Source organism: Zalophus californianus, chromosome 7 (genome assembly GCF_009762305.2).
Source record: "Zalophus californianus isolate mZalCal1 chromosome 7, mZalCal1.pri.v2, whole genome shotgun sequence".
Taxonomy (NCBI): Eukaryota; Metazoa; Chordata; class Mammalia; order Carnivora; family Otariidae; genus Zalophus; species Zalophus californianus.
Genome location: NC_045601.1, coordinates 107,727,538 through 107,744,774, shown reverse-complemented (window position 1 = coordinate 107,744,774; position 17,237 = coordinate 107,727,538). Strand labels below are relative to the sequence as shown.

General features: G+C 51.9%; 2 protein-coding genes across 2 annotated transcripts; one reads left to right on the top strand and one right to left on the bottom strand.

Moving 5' to 3' along the window:
* Positions 1 to 65: 65 nt before the first annotated feature.
* C7H6orf226 (chromosome 7 C6orf226 homolog) lies at positions 66 to 924 on the bottom strand. The gene has a single exon (XM_027603252.1). The coding sequence runs from the start codon at positions 872 to 874 to the stop codon at positions 620 to 622; it is 255 nt and encodes an 84-aa protein (XP_027459053.1). The 5' UTR covers positions 875 to 924; the 3' UTR covers positions 66 to 619.
* Positions 925 to 10,718: 9,794 nt separating this feature from the next.
* Positions 10,719 to 15,979, top strand: PTCRA (pre T cell antigen receptor alpha). The gene is made up of 5 exons (XM_027604070.1): positions 10,719 to 10,776; positions 13,327 to 13,359; positions 13,740 to 14,060; positions 14,941 to 14,985; positions 15,669 to 15,979. The coding sequence occupies exons 1-5, from the start codon at positions 10,719 to 10,721 to the stop codon at positions 15,977 to 15,979; spliced, it is 768 nt and encodes a 255-aa protein (XP_027459871.1).
* Positions 15,980 to 17,237: the final 1,258 nt, after the last annotated feature.

Below are 17,237 nucleotides of genomic sequence, written 5' to 3'. Positions count from 1 at the left end.
TTTACTGGCTTAGTGTGACTCAAGTCATTCTGGGGCCCAGTGTAATCATCAAACCTTGTATTATTAGCTGCTGATCTGGAGAATGGCTAAAATCAACACCACCTGGATCCCAAATTCATTTCCACAACCACCAGAATAAGCTGAACCAGGGAGATAAACACTGACGTTCTCATACATTACTAACGCAATTGTTCCCAGTGGGTTGGACCCCGTTAGTGTGTCTTCAGCAGTATTTTGAAAACAAAAACACATCTATGAATCTCAGTAAAGGATAAGATTTATCAAATCTCTATAAGGACTGAAACATTTTTTTAATGAGGACCGTGGGTCCAGAAATACGGATACAAGACAACCCTGACGACGCTCCCAGGAGGCTTAAGTCCAGCTGAGACCCGTCGGGGCAAATGCACAAAAGATGAATGACGGTGGCCAGTATCCGGGGTCCGAGTTGATGCAGGACGCAGTCACGCTTTCCAGGTCTAAGAGGCAAAGGACCTCGAGCCTCAGGAACCCACTCCGTGCCATCAGGAAGGCGCAGTTCCTGCCTTCGCCGCGCAGGGCCCCTCCACGCGGTTCTTCTACCGGTACCCGAGGGTCGGCGGCATCTGGGGCCCCGGGTCTAGGGCGGCGGCGCGGGGTCCTCTGCCGATCCCGCGGCCTCCCAGGGCTTGGGCCTCGGCGGGAGCCGGGACGCCGTGGGTTCGCCGTGGGTCGCCGCGATGTGGCGCTTCTCCACGCCCGGGAGCTCCCGGCCCTGCTGGACCAGCTGCAGGAGCTGCGCCAGGCTCACCGAGGCGGGGGCTGCGTGCGTGGGCGTGGGGCCCGGGCCCGAGCAGCTCCGACCGCCGGGCCGCTCCATACCGGGCCGCTCCATACCGGGCCTCTCAGCCTGACCCGCGTGCGGAGTAAACGCTTCCGGGTGGGGTGGGTGCAACCACCGTCGGAGGGAATGAAGGGGGGTTCGTAGAGCATACCAAGCCGGCCCAGAAAGGGGGGAGCACTTGAGAACCACGACCAGCTTCACGCAGAAAAGCTTCACAAACACTGCAAACAGCCCGCACCAGAGTCTGTAACGTGCAATGCTCTAGAAGGAACTGGAAGGCTTGCGCAGAACAGGCCGTGCATGCGGACACGCTGATGCAGGCAAAAAGATCCAATTTGGCACACATGCATAGGCACCAAGTACAAAACTCTTTTCTTCTTTTTAAGATTATTTATTTATAAGAGAGAGTGCGCGAAAAAGAGAAAGAGCACGAGCAGGGGGAGGGGCAAAGGGAGAGGGACAAGCAGACTCCCCGCTGAGCAGGAAGCCCCAAGGGGGCCTCCATCCAGGGACTCTGGGTCATGACCTGAGCCAAAGCCCAAGGCACATGCTTAACCCACTGAGCCACCCAGGCGCCCCTTCTTTTCTTTCTAAAGTAATCTTCTGGGGGGCACCTGGGTGGCTCAGTGGGTTAAGCGACTGCCTTTGGCTCAGGTCCTGATCCCGGGGTCCTGGGTCGGGCTCTCTGCTCAGCGGGGGAGTCTGCTTCTCCCTCTGCCTCTGGCGCTCTCCCTGCTTGTGTTCTCTCTCTCTCTCTCTCTCTCTCTAATAAATAGAATCTTTTTTTTTAAAGATTTTATTTATTTATTTGACAGAGAGAGAGGGAGACACAGCGAGAGAGTGAACGCAAGCAGAGAGAGTGGGAGAGGGAGAAGCAGGCTTCCCGCGGATCAGGGAGCCATATGCGGGGCTCGATTCCAGGACCCTGGGACCATGACCTGAGCTGAAGGCAGACGCTTAACGACTGAGCCACCCAGGCGCCCCAAATAGAATCTTTTTTTAAAAATTTTTTAAAAATAGGAGCGTCTGGGTGGCACAGTCGTTAAGCGTCTGCCTTCGGCCCAGGTTGTGATCCTAGGGTCCTGGAATCGAGACCCATGTCGGGCTCCCTGCTCCGCGGGAAGCCTGCTTCTCCCTCTCCTGCTCCCCCTGCTTGTGTTCCCTCTCTCGCTGTGTCTCTCTCTGTCAAATAAATAAATAAAATCTTTAAAAAAAAATTTTTTTTTAAATAAAGTCATCTGGGGAGGGGGGATTGGATAGCCGGGTGATGGGTATTAAGGAGGGCATGTTCTGCATGGAGCACTGGGTGTTATACGCAAACAATGGATCATGGATCACTACATGGAAAACTAATGATGTATTGTATGGTGAGTAACATAACATAATAAAATTTAAAAAATAAATAAATAAATAAATAGGGGCTCCTGGGTGACTCAGTTGGTTAAGCGACTGCCTTCGGCTCAGGTCATGATCCTGGAGTCCCGGGATCGAGTCCCGCATCGGGCTCCCTGCTTAGCGGGGAGTCTGCTTCTCCCTCTGACCCTCACCCCCTCTCATTCTCTCTCTCTCTGTCATTCTCTCTCTCTCAAAAATAAGTAAAATTAAAAAAATAAAAAATAAATAAATAAATAAATAAATAAATAAAGTCATCTCTTGGTTCGAACTCACAACCCCCGAGATCAAAAGTCACATGCTCCACCGACTGAGCCAGCCAGGCGCCCCGGGTACATACGTATTTTCACACCGGGCAGAAGTGCACACCTACAGGGACACATGCAGCTGTGGAGAGGATCGCCCACAGCCTCAGGAGAACCGGGAATAAGCGGCAGCACCGCAGAGCCTCGCCACTCCCTCCCCATTTCCTGCCAAGGAGACTCTATTCCTGGTGTTCACCGAGGGGATGAGAAAAGAGGAAGGCAGGCCAGGGGTGCCACAGTCCTTCTGGCTGCTCTCAAAGTCAGTGCCCGTAATTGTAAGGTTTCTAAGTTTATGGAAAGTTCGCCTCACCTGGCAAACACTGCCTTCACCATATAATCGAAGTCTAATTACTGTTAACAGAACGAGCTGGCCCCCTGTGTCTCTGTAGGTGCGGCCCCCGAGAAGGGCTCTGCAGAGAGAGGAACACTACAGCCTTCAGTATTCCTGCCCAGAAGGCGCACTCTGAATCTAGTCCTGTGGAAATGAACAGACCAAGCAAAGTGAGAGACGTTCTGCAAATGACTGGCCTGGACACTTTATAAATGCCAGTGTCATAAATGTCTTGGGATGCCCACAAAGACGGTTATGGTAATTCTGATCAGATGGGTGACTATGCGGACTCTCTTCTGTGGCCCCTTCAGGTCCTCTCTCCACCCTTATCCACCCAGCTTCCTACACCCTGGCATCCACAGACGTCGCAATGGGCTCCCTTAACCTCTGGCTTTGGGGTCTGGCTAGTGGGGGCCCCAGTAGAAGAAAGAAGGAGAAGGAGGTCAGTGTATTTATTCCTCAGTTTCCCTCCCTCCATGATTCCCACAGGCGGCAGTGTCCCTCCAGAAGCTCTCTGGCTTTGGGGCCCTGCCATTGCTCCCTCCCCTCACCCCTTCAGGCCTGTTACCAGTTTCAGGTACCGCATGATCACTTGGGACATCCGGACATCCCTTCACCCTGCCACACCTCTATAAATAGTCCCTTTATTAAATTCTCCTCAAATTTCCCAATATACACATGTCCTCTGTTTCCTGTCCATACTCACCGATAACAGAATGGGCTCCAGGAACAGCCTCAGGCAGAATACTGAGATTGGACTGATCATAAGCCCAGAGAGTACAGGGGAAGCCTCCTTGCTGAGGGGGCAATGCACCCAGGTAATCCACTGCGTGCAGAGGTATCGCCGTTACCGAAATTCTCACTGGGGGTGGCAGGGGTGAAGTGGAGAATACTTCGTTGTTGAGGTAGGGAGATGGCAGGTGAAATGGCTGTGGTTCATATGGCTGAGGACTGGCACCAGGATGTCATCGTAAGGGTTGCCAAGTGGCAGTGCTAAGCGTTCAGCCCTTTAGGGTAGCATAGGAGTATGCTAACACAAGGGCACTGATGGGGAAGGGGTGGGGCTCTGAGATGAGACGGGGACATTTGGGCAGACATGTAGTGCCTCTGTCTCCCTGGACATCAGCTTCAGGACTCTCTCCACCTCCAGTCTTCCCTGGCTCTTCTCAAATTAGATCCCAGAACAGCCTGGGCAGAGAAGTATGAGGCCCACGCCGAGAGCAGACGGCCCAGACAGAAGGAATTACAGACCTTGCTGAACTGCCTTGGCAGGAGCCACAGCAATATGTGTGGGAATAGTTCTCAGGGAAATAGACCCAGGAGGGTGGAATGTAAGGCTCCGTTTGGCCAAACTCAAGGCCATGGATGCTCGTCCAGGACTTGGGATTTAATGTGTTGGCTCGAGCACCTGGGAGAGGCATTAATAGTCTATGAGGTTGGTTAATTAAAGCCTGGACGCAATGGTAGCCTACAGTTAGTAAACTTGACGTGCCAGAATTTCTACATACTGTAGAGGAAGGAATCCAAGATCTCAGAAAGGTGGGAATGCTGGATTAGATTTATTATGTGCCACCTGATTAGCCATCCCTCACCACATATTTTAAGAGGGTCTAGAAAACCCTCCCTTCGCCAAAGCATTCAGAAATGCTTTGGTGAGGGGCGCCTGGCTGATTCAGTCAGTAGAACATGCAACTCTTGTGCTCAGAGTCGAGAGTTTGAGTCCCACACTGGGCACAGAGTGAAGAAAAAGAAGAAGGGGAAGAAGGGGAAAGGGGGAAGAGGAAGCAGAAGAAAAAGGAGAAGAAGAAGGAGGAGAAGAAATGCATCGGTGAGAGCCACCCACATCCTTGACTTGCTCTGATGGCTGTCCTCCGTAGGCTGGAGATGCTGGTGGGGGTGCTGGATGAATCAGTGGGACTGAGGTCTACAATCTCATTGGGCCAAATGGTGTCCTGGTAGCGTAAAGGCCAAGCGGTGATGCTTAACAGCCAAAGGCAAGGTAGCTGTAATACCTCCCATAAAGACACGGGAAATCGTGGTCATCCACTGGACACAAGGACAGTCCTGTGGACCCTGCTCAGCCTCGTTCCCTGGGCACTGTAGGCCTTGGCCAAGGGACCCACGGTAGCAGGGACAGAAGCTATGCTTTGGCTCAGTAACATAGCCTTCCCCTCTCTGAGGCTAATCTGGCTGCGGCCGGTGCTGAGCGCCCAACTTACTGACAGCCCAATGCTGGGTCCCTGATTGGGCACCATTCTCACCTGGTGGTAGACTGATCTGACTGGGCGCTCCTAGCATGGAAGGGCTGTGCTTTATCCTCATGAGAACAGACACATAGTCCAGGTATGAATTCACCTTCTCTGCCTCCAATGCTTCTGTCAGCACCACCGTTCTGCCAGCATCAGGCATTCGGACGGACAGAATACCTTACTCATTGCCGTGGTATTCCGCATAATATCACCTCCAACCGGGGCACGCATTTCATTGCCAAGGAAATGTATAAATGAGCTCACTCCCGAGGAATTCACTAGTCTTACCATGTGCCCCGTGACCCAAAAGCAGCTAGCAAGATAGGATGGTGGATGGACCTGCTGAAGGCTCATCTAGAGCAAGCTGAGACTCTACACCTTGCCAGATGCTGGGGCTATCCTGCTGGATGCAGTGCGTTCTTTATACCATACCCCTGCACAATCATATAGAGCCAAGACATAAGTAGGGGTAGTTGGAGGCTCCTCCCTATTATACCTCAAGTCTACAACCTACTGGAAGAACTTTTTACTACCCATTCCAATAATGGAATGGACTCAGGGAGCTTGGTGATCCTAGTATCCAAGGGAGAAACACTTCCACCATACAGTGATCATAGTACTGATGAGTTGGAAGCTGAGATGGCCCCTGGCCATTTTGGTTTCTGCTGCTACTGATCCAATAGGCAGAGAAAGGTGCCTCTGGAAAGTCTTGGTTGATTAGACCCAATTACTAGAGAAAATTAGGTTGCTCCTGCATCATAGAGATGGGGCTAGATCTGGAGCCCAGGGGATTCACTGAGGTGTCTCTTCTTAGGTTAACAGGAAACTTCAGCAACCCAACAAAGTCAAGACAACCTAACGACTCAGACCCTATAGGAATAAAAGTTTGAGCCACCCACCAGGTAAAGAATCTGGTGCTGGCAAAGGATAAGGAGAATGTCTCATTGGGGGTGAAAGCAGACAGGTGTGAGTTGAACTTAGGCCTTGTAACCCCCAGTTTTCCCCTGCTAACTTCGGTAAAGAACACTGGTGGTAGCTAACATTTTAGGTTTCAGTGGGAACATGGTCAAATTGACATCCCCTCTCACTGATGCTGTAGTTGATGGGACAACGTGTGTCGTCTGTGCTAGGGGCATGGATTTTTCATCTGGACAAAAGATAAGAGGTGGCTTCCCTGGGACCCTTTAGAAAAACACACACACACACACACACACACCAGCCCTGTGCTCTGGGAAGCTGAACTGCGTCAAAGGACTCCTATACCCTCCACTTGGATTCAGCCAAGGGGGGGCAACAACAGCTGGGGGTCAGAATATGGGAGGATGCCCAAGTCAGGGAATTTATTCTCCCTCTTCCCTAGCTGCTGGATCCACACCGACTATGTCCATTGACTGAGGGTCACAGCTATTACCAGGCACCCTCTCCACACAGCTCCCTCTGGCTCTGGGTTCCTGTAACTGCTCCCCCCTCCCCTCTTCAGACCTCAGGTGCTGACACCCCACTGTTGTCAGCTCTGGGGTGTTATTGCAGCTCCAGCGGTTCCTTGCCACCCTACCCACACCTTTATAAATAGTTCTTTTATTAAACTCTCTTCATATTCCCCATCTGTGTTCCTGCTAGGACCCTGGGATATCTAGTATGTATTTTAGTTAAGATCAGTTTTGGCAGTGAGCATCAGAAAACCCAAAATAACAATAGTTTATTCAAGATAAACCTTTCTAAATGTTTTCTCATGTAAATTAAACTTGGCGTAAAGCAAGCCAAAGCTGGTGGTGGTTCCATGAACATTAGATCTATATATATATATATTTTTTAATCCTCTTTAAATTAGCATTGTAACTGAAACATTTTCCCATGTCATCATGACTTGGCTCAAGTGTCATCTTCTAAATCACTTTTCCTAATGCTCACACCAACTCCAGAAGGATGATCTCCCTCTCCCAGGACCCCACTCTCTACCTCTGCACACACACAAACACACACACACACATTTCAGTAATGGTGTCTGTTATGCTCCAAGTCCCTTATTTGTTTGTGAGCCTATCTGTCTCCTTTCTTGACTCCTGGGAGCAACCCTCTTTGTCTTATTATCCCCAGCCCCAATTCCTGGCATAATAAAGACACCAATAAATGACAAGGATATTTTAAGGCTTGCATAATATTTCATCATATAGAGGCACCCTAGTTTACTTAGCTAATTCCTTGGGTTTGGTTTTGGTGGGTTTTTTTTTTCCGATTTTTATTTATTTATTTGATATTAGGAGAGAGAGAGTGTGTGCATGGGCTGGGGGAGGAGCAGAGGGGGAGGGATAAGCAGGCTCCCCACTGAGTAGGGGACATGGGGCTCCACACAGGGCTCGATCCCAGGACCCTGAGATCATGACCTGAGCCCAAAGCAGACGCTTAGCTAGCTGACCGAGCCACCCAGGCGCCCCTAGCTACTTCCTTGTTACTGAACATTCAGGTGATTTTTATTCTGTATTATAACTCTCATGGTAGGATTTTTATCTGATCAGTGAAATAGGTGGCCCTGTCAGTAGTAACTGGAAGAGACCTCTACTTGCTGCTTCAGCACACACACACATACTGATCTGCCCTTCTTGTTGCAATCTTCTCACTGGATGGATGGGTCAGATTCACAATCAGTAATCGCTTGGTTATAACAATGGTCTTTTTTCAATAAGCACCGCTACTTTTTCTTAATTCTCTTTTTCACATCCTATGTGGCTCATCTCAGTTTAGAAGGGCCCTTGGTTTTCTCTCTGTGCATTTGACCAAAAAAGGGGGAGATAGGGATAATCTGCTGTGTGCCAGGCACTCAGATGGGTACTCCAATTGGACAGCCTCGGAAAAAGAACCCTGGAGAGAGACCTGTAAACACGTCCTCCCTGTAGTGAACTCCCAGCTCCAACCGCTTGCTGCAGGGGAATCTTCAGCCCTGTTATCTTCCTTTTTCTGAGTCTCAGTTTCCCCAGCTGTAAACAGGGATGCGAACACCTGATCGGGATGTTGTGAGGATCAAATGAGAGGTCTGTGAACAGGACCTGGCTCTCAGCAGCGGGTCAGCAAACAGCAGGTTTAATCCCAGTGAGGAGCTCAGAGAAGGATTTCAGCCCTGAGATTCAAGGCCGGCGAGTCGGGGCATCCTCACCGCCCTGGGCAAGGTCATCTTTAGGATCAGCAAGACTGTGGCCTCAGAGGGAGATTCTTGGGGCTCCTGGAAGGAGGGGACCTATGAGAGAGCGAGCAAGGAAAACTTGCAAAGCCGACCTTTGCGGGGGGCGGGGAGGCGGCCAGTGGGAGGGCAGGTGAGCAGCAGGAGATGGCCCCAGCCGGCGGCGGGCAGGGGAGGCGCCTGGCACCGGGGTCTTCTGCCTCCCCATCCCTGAGAAGGTCTTAAAACCCTAAGGGGGTCAGAGGGCTCCTTCCCAATTTGTAATGTGGTAACGGGGCCCCGGCCAGCGCCTCCCCAGGCTGGAGGGCGCGAGAGTCGTTAGGGACACCTGCCTCCCCTGCCCCCTCCCGGCGGGAGCCCGCGCAGACCGAGCGCACCTGGGCGCCCGCTGCGCCTGGGAACACTTGGCGCCCCAGGCCTCCAGGCGGCCGGGAGGGAAGGGGAGGGAGCGCGGCCCGCGCCGCCGGGGCTCCCTCCCCGCGTCCGAGGGTGCAATCGACACACTATTAAAGCAACCGTCCCGACGGAAATGGGGTGAGGCTGGCACCAGAATAAAGAAGAAATAAACCGGGAGCCGGGAAGAAATAAACCCACCAACATAAAAGAGATTAACACAGAGAATGTTTCACAAATAATAGGGACAGGAAAGATTATTCAATTAATAATCGGGAGATCATCAATTAGATCTTTGGGGGGAGACTGAAATTTAGATGCATATCTTGTATCCTACACCAAAATTAATCCCTGACAGAGTTATAACGGTGGTGGGGGCGTGGGGATTAAACTTCACACGCACAAAAAGACAGTAGAATGTATCGGTTCTCTAGAGGGGGGAGGACTTTTCTAGACTTAAAAGGGATGAGGTAATTCCCATTAAAACGATGGAGGGGTTGGTTCATACAAAACAGAAAACTGTCAGTTAAGAAAAAAAGTGAAATTAAAAGTAGCCAATGAATTAGGAATGGCTTCGGCAAGGGCAATATACAAGGATTGGTATGGTTGCTATGTGAAAGCGCTTACAAAATTAGTAAAACACTAGGACTGCAAGAGGGCCATAAACAATGCAATGAAGGAAACAAGGAATGAGAAAAGAATGTTGTGATCAGAGAAATGAGATACCATTTTTAACTGATTAAATTAGGATTTTTGTTTTGTTTTTTTAAGGAATGCCAAATGCTGGTGGGGATGCCTTTCATACACTGCAGTAGAATATAAATTAGTATAACGGGGGCGCCTGGGTGGCTCAGTGGTTGGGCGTCTGCCTTCGGCTCGGGTCATGATCCCAGGGCCCCAGGGTCGAGTCCCTGCTCGGCGGGAAGCCTGCTTCTCCCTCTCCCACTCCCCCTGCTTGTGTTCCCTCTCTCGCTGTGTCTCTCTCTGTCAAATAAATAAATAAAATCTTTAAAAAAAATTAGTGTAGCAGATGTATATCAGGGAGCCTTAAATGCTCAACATTACCAATCATTAAGGAAATGCAGATTGAAGTCACAATGAGATAACAATTTACACCACTGGGATGGCCACTATTTAAAAAAAAATCACAAATGTTGGCAAGGATGTAGAGAAATTGGAACCCCTGTACACTGTTGTAGGAATACAAAATGGTCCAGCTGCTCTGGAAAACAGTATGACAGTTCCTCAAAAAATTGAAAACAGGGCGCCTGGGTGGCTCAGTCGTTAAGCGTCTGCCTTCGGCTCAGGTCATGATCCCAAGGTCCTGGGATCGAGTCCCACATCGGGCTCCCTGCTCCGCGGGAAGCCTGCTCTCCCTCTCCCACTCCCCCTGCTTGTGTTCCTGCTCTCGCTATCTCTCTCTCTGTCAAATAAATAAATAAAATCTTAAAAAATAAAAAAATAAAATAAAAAAAGAAAGAAAGAATGAATGAAATTCTGTTTTTAAACGTGTGGGTGCGGGGTGTTCTAACAACGGGGAAATAAGTGTGCTGGGCTTTTCGACTATCAGAAGGCCGGCCATCAGGAGATGGTTCCGGCCCTGACTGCCACTGCCAGCTGTGTGGCCTTGAGCAGGTCACTCAATCTCTCTGAGCCTCAGTTGCCTCACCCGTGACTTGGGGCCTACAGCAGGTGGGTGGACGGGAGGACCGGCTAAATGCACGGCTTCCCGTCCGGCCTGGTGCTCTGTAGCCTGTAGATGGCAGAGCCAGCGACCGGGGGAAGGCTGGGCCCACCGGGCCGCTCTTCCAACAGGAGGCAGTAGGGAGTGGGAGTGGCACCCTGAGTCCCCCGGCCCCTGAGAGGACGGGGTTTGAGGGCCAGGGTGGAGGCGGGAGGGGCTCCTCAGCGGGGGAAACGGCTCCGGCTCCGTGGTGGAGCAGCTGAGCTGCAGCTGGGCCTGTGGCCCGGGAGGCAGTTTTGCGGGTGCCTCCTCCCGCAGCCCACACCTCAGGTCTGCAGCTGGCTCCTGCCTCCTCGCAGGAGGGCCATGGCCGGGACTTGGCTTCTCCTTCTCCTGGCCCTCGGGTGTCCAGCCCTGCCCACAGGTGAGCCCCCTCCCTGCCTCCCTCTCTGTGCCCCATTAGTTGGCCCAAGCCGACTCGCTAGCTCTGGTCCTCTCTGGGTAGGGGTGGGATGCGGGGAAGGCAGGAGAGAGCCCTTTGGGGTCCCTGGGGAGGGTCTCCCCAAAAGCCCCCCATTCGCTTCCCCATCGTATCTGCCTTCCAGCTCCGTCACGCTGGGGCCCCGAGTCCCGCTCCCTGGAGGCTGCAGTGTTGGTAGGTAGGGCAGTCACGTCTTGGAGGTACAGAGAACTAAGAGCAAGCCGACGGACGTCCGGAGAGGGTGGAGATGGGGTAGCCCGAGCGGGGACACCGCAGCACCGTGAGGTCCTCTCCTGTCCTTCCTGTCCTGGCCTCCTGCCCTCAGATTGCCCTCTTCCAACAGGGCTCAGAATGCCTCATGTTCACCCCCTGCTCCCCTTCGGGGGAGGCCGCAAGGTCCGCATGACCTCCCAAGGGTATTACCCTCAGTCCTTCAAGGATCAAGGATGGAGTCACAGGACTTGTGTTTAGAGGAGGGAATTCCAGCTCCATCTAGAAGCATGTGCATGTTTGCACATATGTGGTGGGGGAAGGTCATCTTTTTGATCTAAAGCTGGCCCTCAGTATTGTCACAAGCTCTCCCTTGCTAGGGAGACAAACCACACCCATGTGGGGCAGGGAGAGCTCATGGCAAGAGGTCCGAGCTCTGAGGAGGAAGCAGCCAGGGTGAGGAGGAGCAATCCTGGGCAGCTTCACGGAGGAGGCACATGCTAAACTCAACCTGGGGAGTGTCTCTATCTGTCTCAAGTGAAGAGGCTCAGGAGGTCAAGGGTCCTGGAGCTCACTCTCAGCTTTCTCTATCCCCTTCGTTTGCCATGTCTTATTGAAATTAGTATTGATAATAATACTTATTTACCAAGGCGTTTGACATTCATGATCTTTATTCTTCACAACAATTTTACTGGACTGCTGTTATTAACCTCATTATATTGATGCAGCAATTAAGACTCAGTAAATTAAGCGGACAAGTCAGGAATTCGACAAGCTCAGTCTGAGACCATGTCCCAGGCTTGATGCCCTGTGTCATGTAGCAAAATTTTAGTCATCCTTCCAAGTGGGGTGGTCTATGAGAGCAGGAATCAGAGACCCAAGTTCAAATCCTGAGTAGGCTACTTACCATCCACATGCTTCTAGATCTGTTCTTTGACCTTCGAGAAACCTTTCCTGAGCACTCCCCTCCAACCTCCCCTTAAGATCCTCTAGTGTCCTTTCCTGCACCCCGGGGTATTTCTTTTCTTTTTTTAAGATTTTATTTATTTATTTGAGAGAGAAAGAGACCAAGGGAGGACACAAGCTGGGGGCAGATGCAGAGAAGCAGACTCCTCCTGAGCAGGGAGCCCGACTGGGGCTCCATCCCGGGACCCTGAGATCATGACCTGAGCTGAAGGAAGCCACTTAACTAACTGAGCCACCTATGAGCCCCACCTGGGGTATTTCTTTAGCCTGGCTGCATTTAACTCAAGATGTGAATTTGTCTGTGGGATTTTTGTTTTTGGTTTTGTTTTTGAAGATTTTATTTATTTATTTGAGAGACTGGGGGGGAGGGGCAGAGGGAGAAGGAGAGAAAACCTCAAGCGGACTCCACCCTGAGCTCAGAGCTGACCCGGGCTCAATCTCATGACCCCAATGTCATGACCTGAACCAAAACCGTGTCGGACACTTAACCAACTGTGCTCTCTCTCTCTCTGTCAAATAAATAAATAAATAAATAAATAAATAAATAAATAAATCTTTTAAAAAAATAAAAAAATAAATCACATGGGTGATTATCACATCTGCCCTGTATTTTCCAGGATAGTCCTGATTTTCCACAATCTTATTCTTTTCAGTAAAGACTCGGAGCCCCGAGTGTAGAGATTACTTAAAAATAAAATCTTAGGGTGCCTGGGTGGCTCAGTTGGTTGGGCGACTGCCTTCGGCTCAGGTCATGATCCCAGGGTCCTGGGATCGAGTCCCACATCGGGCTCCCCACTCAGCAGGGAGTCTGCTTCTCCCTCTGTCCCTCTTCCCTCTCGCGCTCTCTATCTCTCATTCTCTCTCAAATAAATAAAATCTTTAAAAAAATAAAATAAAATAAAATAAAATAAAATCTTAAAGGGGCACCTGGGTGGCTCAGTTGTTGGGCATCTGTCTTTGGCTCGGGTCATGATCCCAGGGTCCTGGGATGGAGCCCCGCATTGGGTTCCCTGCCCAGCGGGAAGCCTGCTTCTCCCTCTCCCACTCCCCCTGCTTGTGTTCTCTCTCTTGCTGTCTCTCTCTGTCAAATAAAGAAATAAAATCTTAAAAAAAAAATAAAATCTTAAAAAAATGCTACAGACCTACAAAAAAGAACTGACAATGATGCAATAAACATCTATTCATATTCCACTCAGATTAACAAATGGTTTCAATTTTGCCATATTTGAATCAGATAAAAGAAACAAAAAGTTACAGATACATTCAAAGCCCTCTTTGATCTCATTCCAGATCTTATTTCCTTCCCTTCCTCCCCAGCGGTAACCACCCTCCTGAGGTTGGCACAACAAGGTAGTGTAAGAATTTGTTTATGCATCTGCTATCTTTCCCATGGGACTGAGTTCCTTGAGGGCAGGGGCAGTCTTCATCAGTGTTTTATCCCCAGTTCCTGGCACAGGTTCAGACAGGATAGATGGGTGAGGGATGGATGGATGCCTGGAAGCATGGACAGATACACAGATGGAAGGTAGAAAGAATAGATGTCGGAAAGACGGTTGCTGGGGAAAGGATGGATGAATAGATGGGCAAATGCAAAGAGAGAGGATGGATGAGTGGGTGGAAGGAGAGATAGATGGACAGAGGGAGCAAACCCAGATGGAAGGATAGAAGCCTATTATGAGATGCTGGCAGGGACAGATCTAGCCCTCCCACAGGTGCGTGCTCTCTTACAGGTGTGGGCGGCACACCCTTCCCCTCTCTGGCCCCACCAATCACGCTGCTGGTGGATGGGAAGCAGCAGACGCTGGTGGTCTGCCTCGTCCTCGATGTCGCACCCCCTGGCTTTGAGAGCCCCATCTGGTTCTCAGCGGGCAATGGCAGCTCACTGGACGCCTTCACCTACGGCCCTTCCCCAGAGGCTGACGGCACCTGGACTAGCTTGGCTCAGCTCTCTCTGCCCTCTGATCAGCTGGCAGCCTGGGAAAACTTGGTCTGCCACACTGGGCCTGAGGCCAGCGACCGCAGCCAGAGCACACGGCCCCTACAGCTGTCAGGTGGGGATGGAGCCTGGGCCCCTGTGGATGCTCCCTGCCCCTCCCACACACTCTGGAAACAGGCTCTGGTGGGAGACAGGGCAGGCTCCCGTGGGGGCATGGAGGGTGTCCCCGTGCCAACCATCTGAATGAGGTGATGCCTGGGCTCAGAGCAGGGTGGCCTCAGGGTCTTGAGTCCTGGATTTGCAACTCCTTCAAATATCCAGCCTACAAATATCTCCTTCAAATCCAGGCTCTGATGCATGACTTCCAAAAGGTAATAATACCACCTCCCTCCTATTACCTAGGGTTGATATCTAGGTTTATGTACCTAAGGTTAATCTCTATATCACTCTATCTATGACACCCTACCTAGAAGAACCAAATGACAATCAAATAACAAAATGCTATCATCTACTTATTGTTCACACTGTGCCAGGCACTGTTCGAGACACCTTACATTCATGAAGTAGGTCATATTATTTTCCCAAATTTACAGGCACAGAGATGTTTAGGGGACACGTCCAAAGCCAGCTATTATTATTACTAGATGACTTCCTGTTTCTGGATTATGGTAGTTTTGGCATCTTCCAAATGGGAATGTTTGTTGAGTAAATGCCCTGTCTTTCAAAGAAGGCTGCTAAGAAAATCCAAGTCCTCGTCTAAAAGTGCCGAGAGACCTCAGCCTCCCCCGGGGGCACAGAGTAGTGGACAGTGGGGACTGAGAAAGATCTGAGTCCCCGAGAGGAATCGTAGCAAATGGGCTCATGTTTCCTGCTGCTGGTTCGTTTGTCCGCTTATGCAACTTGCCATGCACAGCTGCCCTGTGCCAGGCCTGGGGCGCAGAGCTTGGGTGGAGCACAGAGCCCATCCCGACTCATTCCCTTCTTCTTGGCTGCAGGAGAGGTTTCCTCAGCCAGGACCTGCCTCTGGGAGCGTCTCAGGGGTGAGTATTGGGGACCGGGATCTTGAGCCCTGTTTGGGTCTGGCCTGATGGTCCCACTGTTGTGTGTGTTTTGGGGGAGGCTTGGTGGGTGTTCCCTGAAGAGGCTGCCTTGCTGGGTTGGGCACTGACAAGCCTGGGCTTCAGTCTACCCATGCGTAAATGAGAGTGGATCCTCTGACCCCAGACTAATTCCTGGACACCAGTTGAAAAGTGTAGGTGACAGCTAACAGAAGGTTCCATGAAGCTCTCCTTGGGCAGCCCAGATGGATGGTGTCAACATCAGAGCCTTGGGAGACTGTCTGGGTGGTGGACAGTCCCACCACCCACCGGACAGAGAGAGTCCTAGTCGGGTTCTACTTCCTCACCACGCAGAGAATATGGGGCTGGTTACTCTCTGCGTCAGATGATAATTCCTGCTTGGCCTGCACCCCCCCCCCTGGTTTGGGGGGTAATAAAATGAAGGCTAGGAAGGTATGTGTTATTACTACCAGGTAGAGCTGAGGTTAGACACCAGGGAGGACTTCCCCCGGCTCTGGGGCACGGCGGGGAGGAGGACCGGCGCGGGCGGAGGGCAAGGCCCCTCCTCCCGGGAGAACAAGGCTCCTCCACCCGGGGGAACCTTCTCGGGCGGGAGGGGCTGAAGCCGGCCTCCGGGCCCCTGACGGCTCGTCTCCCTCCCGCAGGGGTGCGGGGCCAGGCGCTGCGGCTGGGGGCGCTGCGGCTGCTGCTCTTCAAGCTGCTGCTGTTGGACGTGCTCCTGACCTGCAGCCGCGTCCGCGCCGCGCCGTGCGCGCGGGGGGACCCCGGGCTGCCGCGCCCCCCACGGGCCCGCAGCCCCACCGCCGGCTCCCGCAGCCCCCCCGCTCGGCTTGCCCGCCGAGCCGGGGGGGCCGCAGGCCAGGAGCCCCGGAGCCCAGTCTGGGAGGAGGGGACGCTCTCTACCCACCGAGCTTGGGCCTGGTGCTCCATGAGCCCCCCCGTATTCCTTCCTTAAGCCTTGCGCTATTTGTGTGTGACCTGCCTCCTCCCGCAGATGGAAGTTTCTGGTGCTGGGCTCTGTCTCCCGCCTCCGACTGAGGTCTTCTGAGGGAGGAGGGTGGTGTGCCACGGGTACTGGGACATTTGAGGTGCAGAGAACTGAGAACAATTAAAGGAGAACTTAAATGACGCAAATAAAACATTTGAATTCACGTCTGCCCTGGGAGGAGGGAATTTGGCAGATTTTGAAAAGGCAGAAATCCGGGAGGGCTCCCTTGAGGAAGAGGGCTTCCTGAGGGTGAGACTCTGGGAACTGCAGAGTGATCCTGGGGTTTGGGGAGGACGCTGTCCTACCTCTGTCTCCTTCTCCCACAGCCAGGCATGAGAAGAGGCCCCCCCCTCACCTCTGTCTCCTCACCTTGGCCCAGCCTCTGCGAGAGGTCAGGGTGAGGAGCCCAGGAAGCCAGGAAGGTGGGGTGCTGGGCCTGATGTGAAGCTTTGTACAGACTTGACAGAAATGAACGGGGGCCAGGATCCCAGGGTAACAGGATCATGTACAATGCCAAGAATATGGATGTTAATTCCAAACTTAACACCTTATTAATCAATTAGGGGTCGTTATTCATTTAACAAATATTCATTGAGCATCAACCCTGAGCCAGGCACTAAAGAGATTTTTTGTTTCTTTTTTTTTTTTTTAAGATTTTATTTATTTGACAGAGAGAGAGCACACAAGCAGGGGGAGCAGCAGGCGGAGGGAGAGGGAGAAGCAGGCTTCCTGTGGAGCAGGGAGTCTGATGTGTCTCCTGGGCTCGACCCAGGACCCTGGGATCATGACCTGAGCTGAAGGCAGACGCTTAACCGACTGAGCCACCCAGGCGCCCCTCTTTTGTTTCCTAAAGAGAGCTCTTGAGCTGATAATATACAAGTCCCCCACAGTAGAGTGTGTGGCCCGTTTCTCCAGCACTGGCAGGGGATCCAGCCTTTCCAGGGGTTCCTCTCTCCAGTAATCAACCCCCAGGAATCTCAGGTGCTTTCATGTGAATCCAGGGGTCCCCTGGGCAGCACAGGACAGTCTGCTGGACCAGTGGTGCTGCCTTCGTCTCCTTCCCCCAAGGTGGTGTTAGCGAACTATGCTCTATGCTCTAACATTCCACCCGCTCATGGTGGCAATGCCATCTCCAGCTGCCCTGAGCCTCTGTGCCCTCTCAGCTGCTGTTCCATGAAAACCCTCCCTGTCTTCTCCACGGCCATCTCTCACTAGCCGATCAGGA

Coding starts and splice junctions, on each gene's coding strand:
- C7H6orf226 (XM_027603252.1), bottom strand. CDS start 874: ATGGAGCGGCCCGGTATGGAGCGGCCCGGCGGTCGGAGCTGCTCGGGC.
- PTCRA (XM_027604070.1), top strand. CDS start 10,719: ATGGCCGGGACTTGGCTTCTCCTTCTCCTGGCCCTCGGGTGTCCAGCC. Junction 10,777..13,326: donor GTGTCCAGCCCTGCCCACAG/GTGAGCCCCCTC, acceptor CTTCCTCCCCAG/CGGTAACCACCCTCCTGAGG. Junction 14,986..15,668: donor CCTCTGGGAGCGTCTCAGGG/GTGAGTATTGGG, acceptor TCCCTCCCGCAG/GGGTGCGGGGCCAGGCGCTG.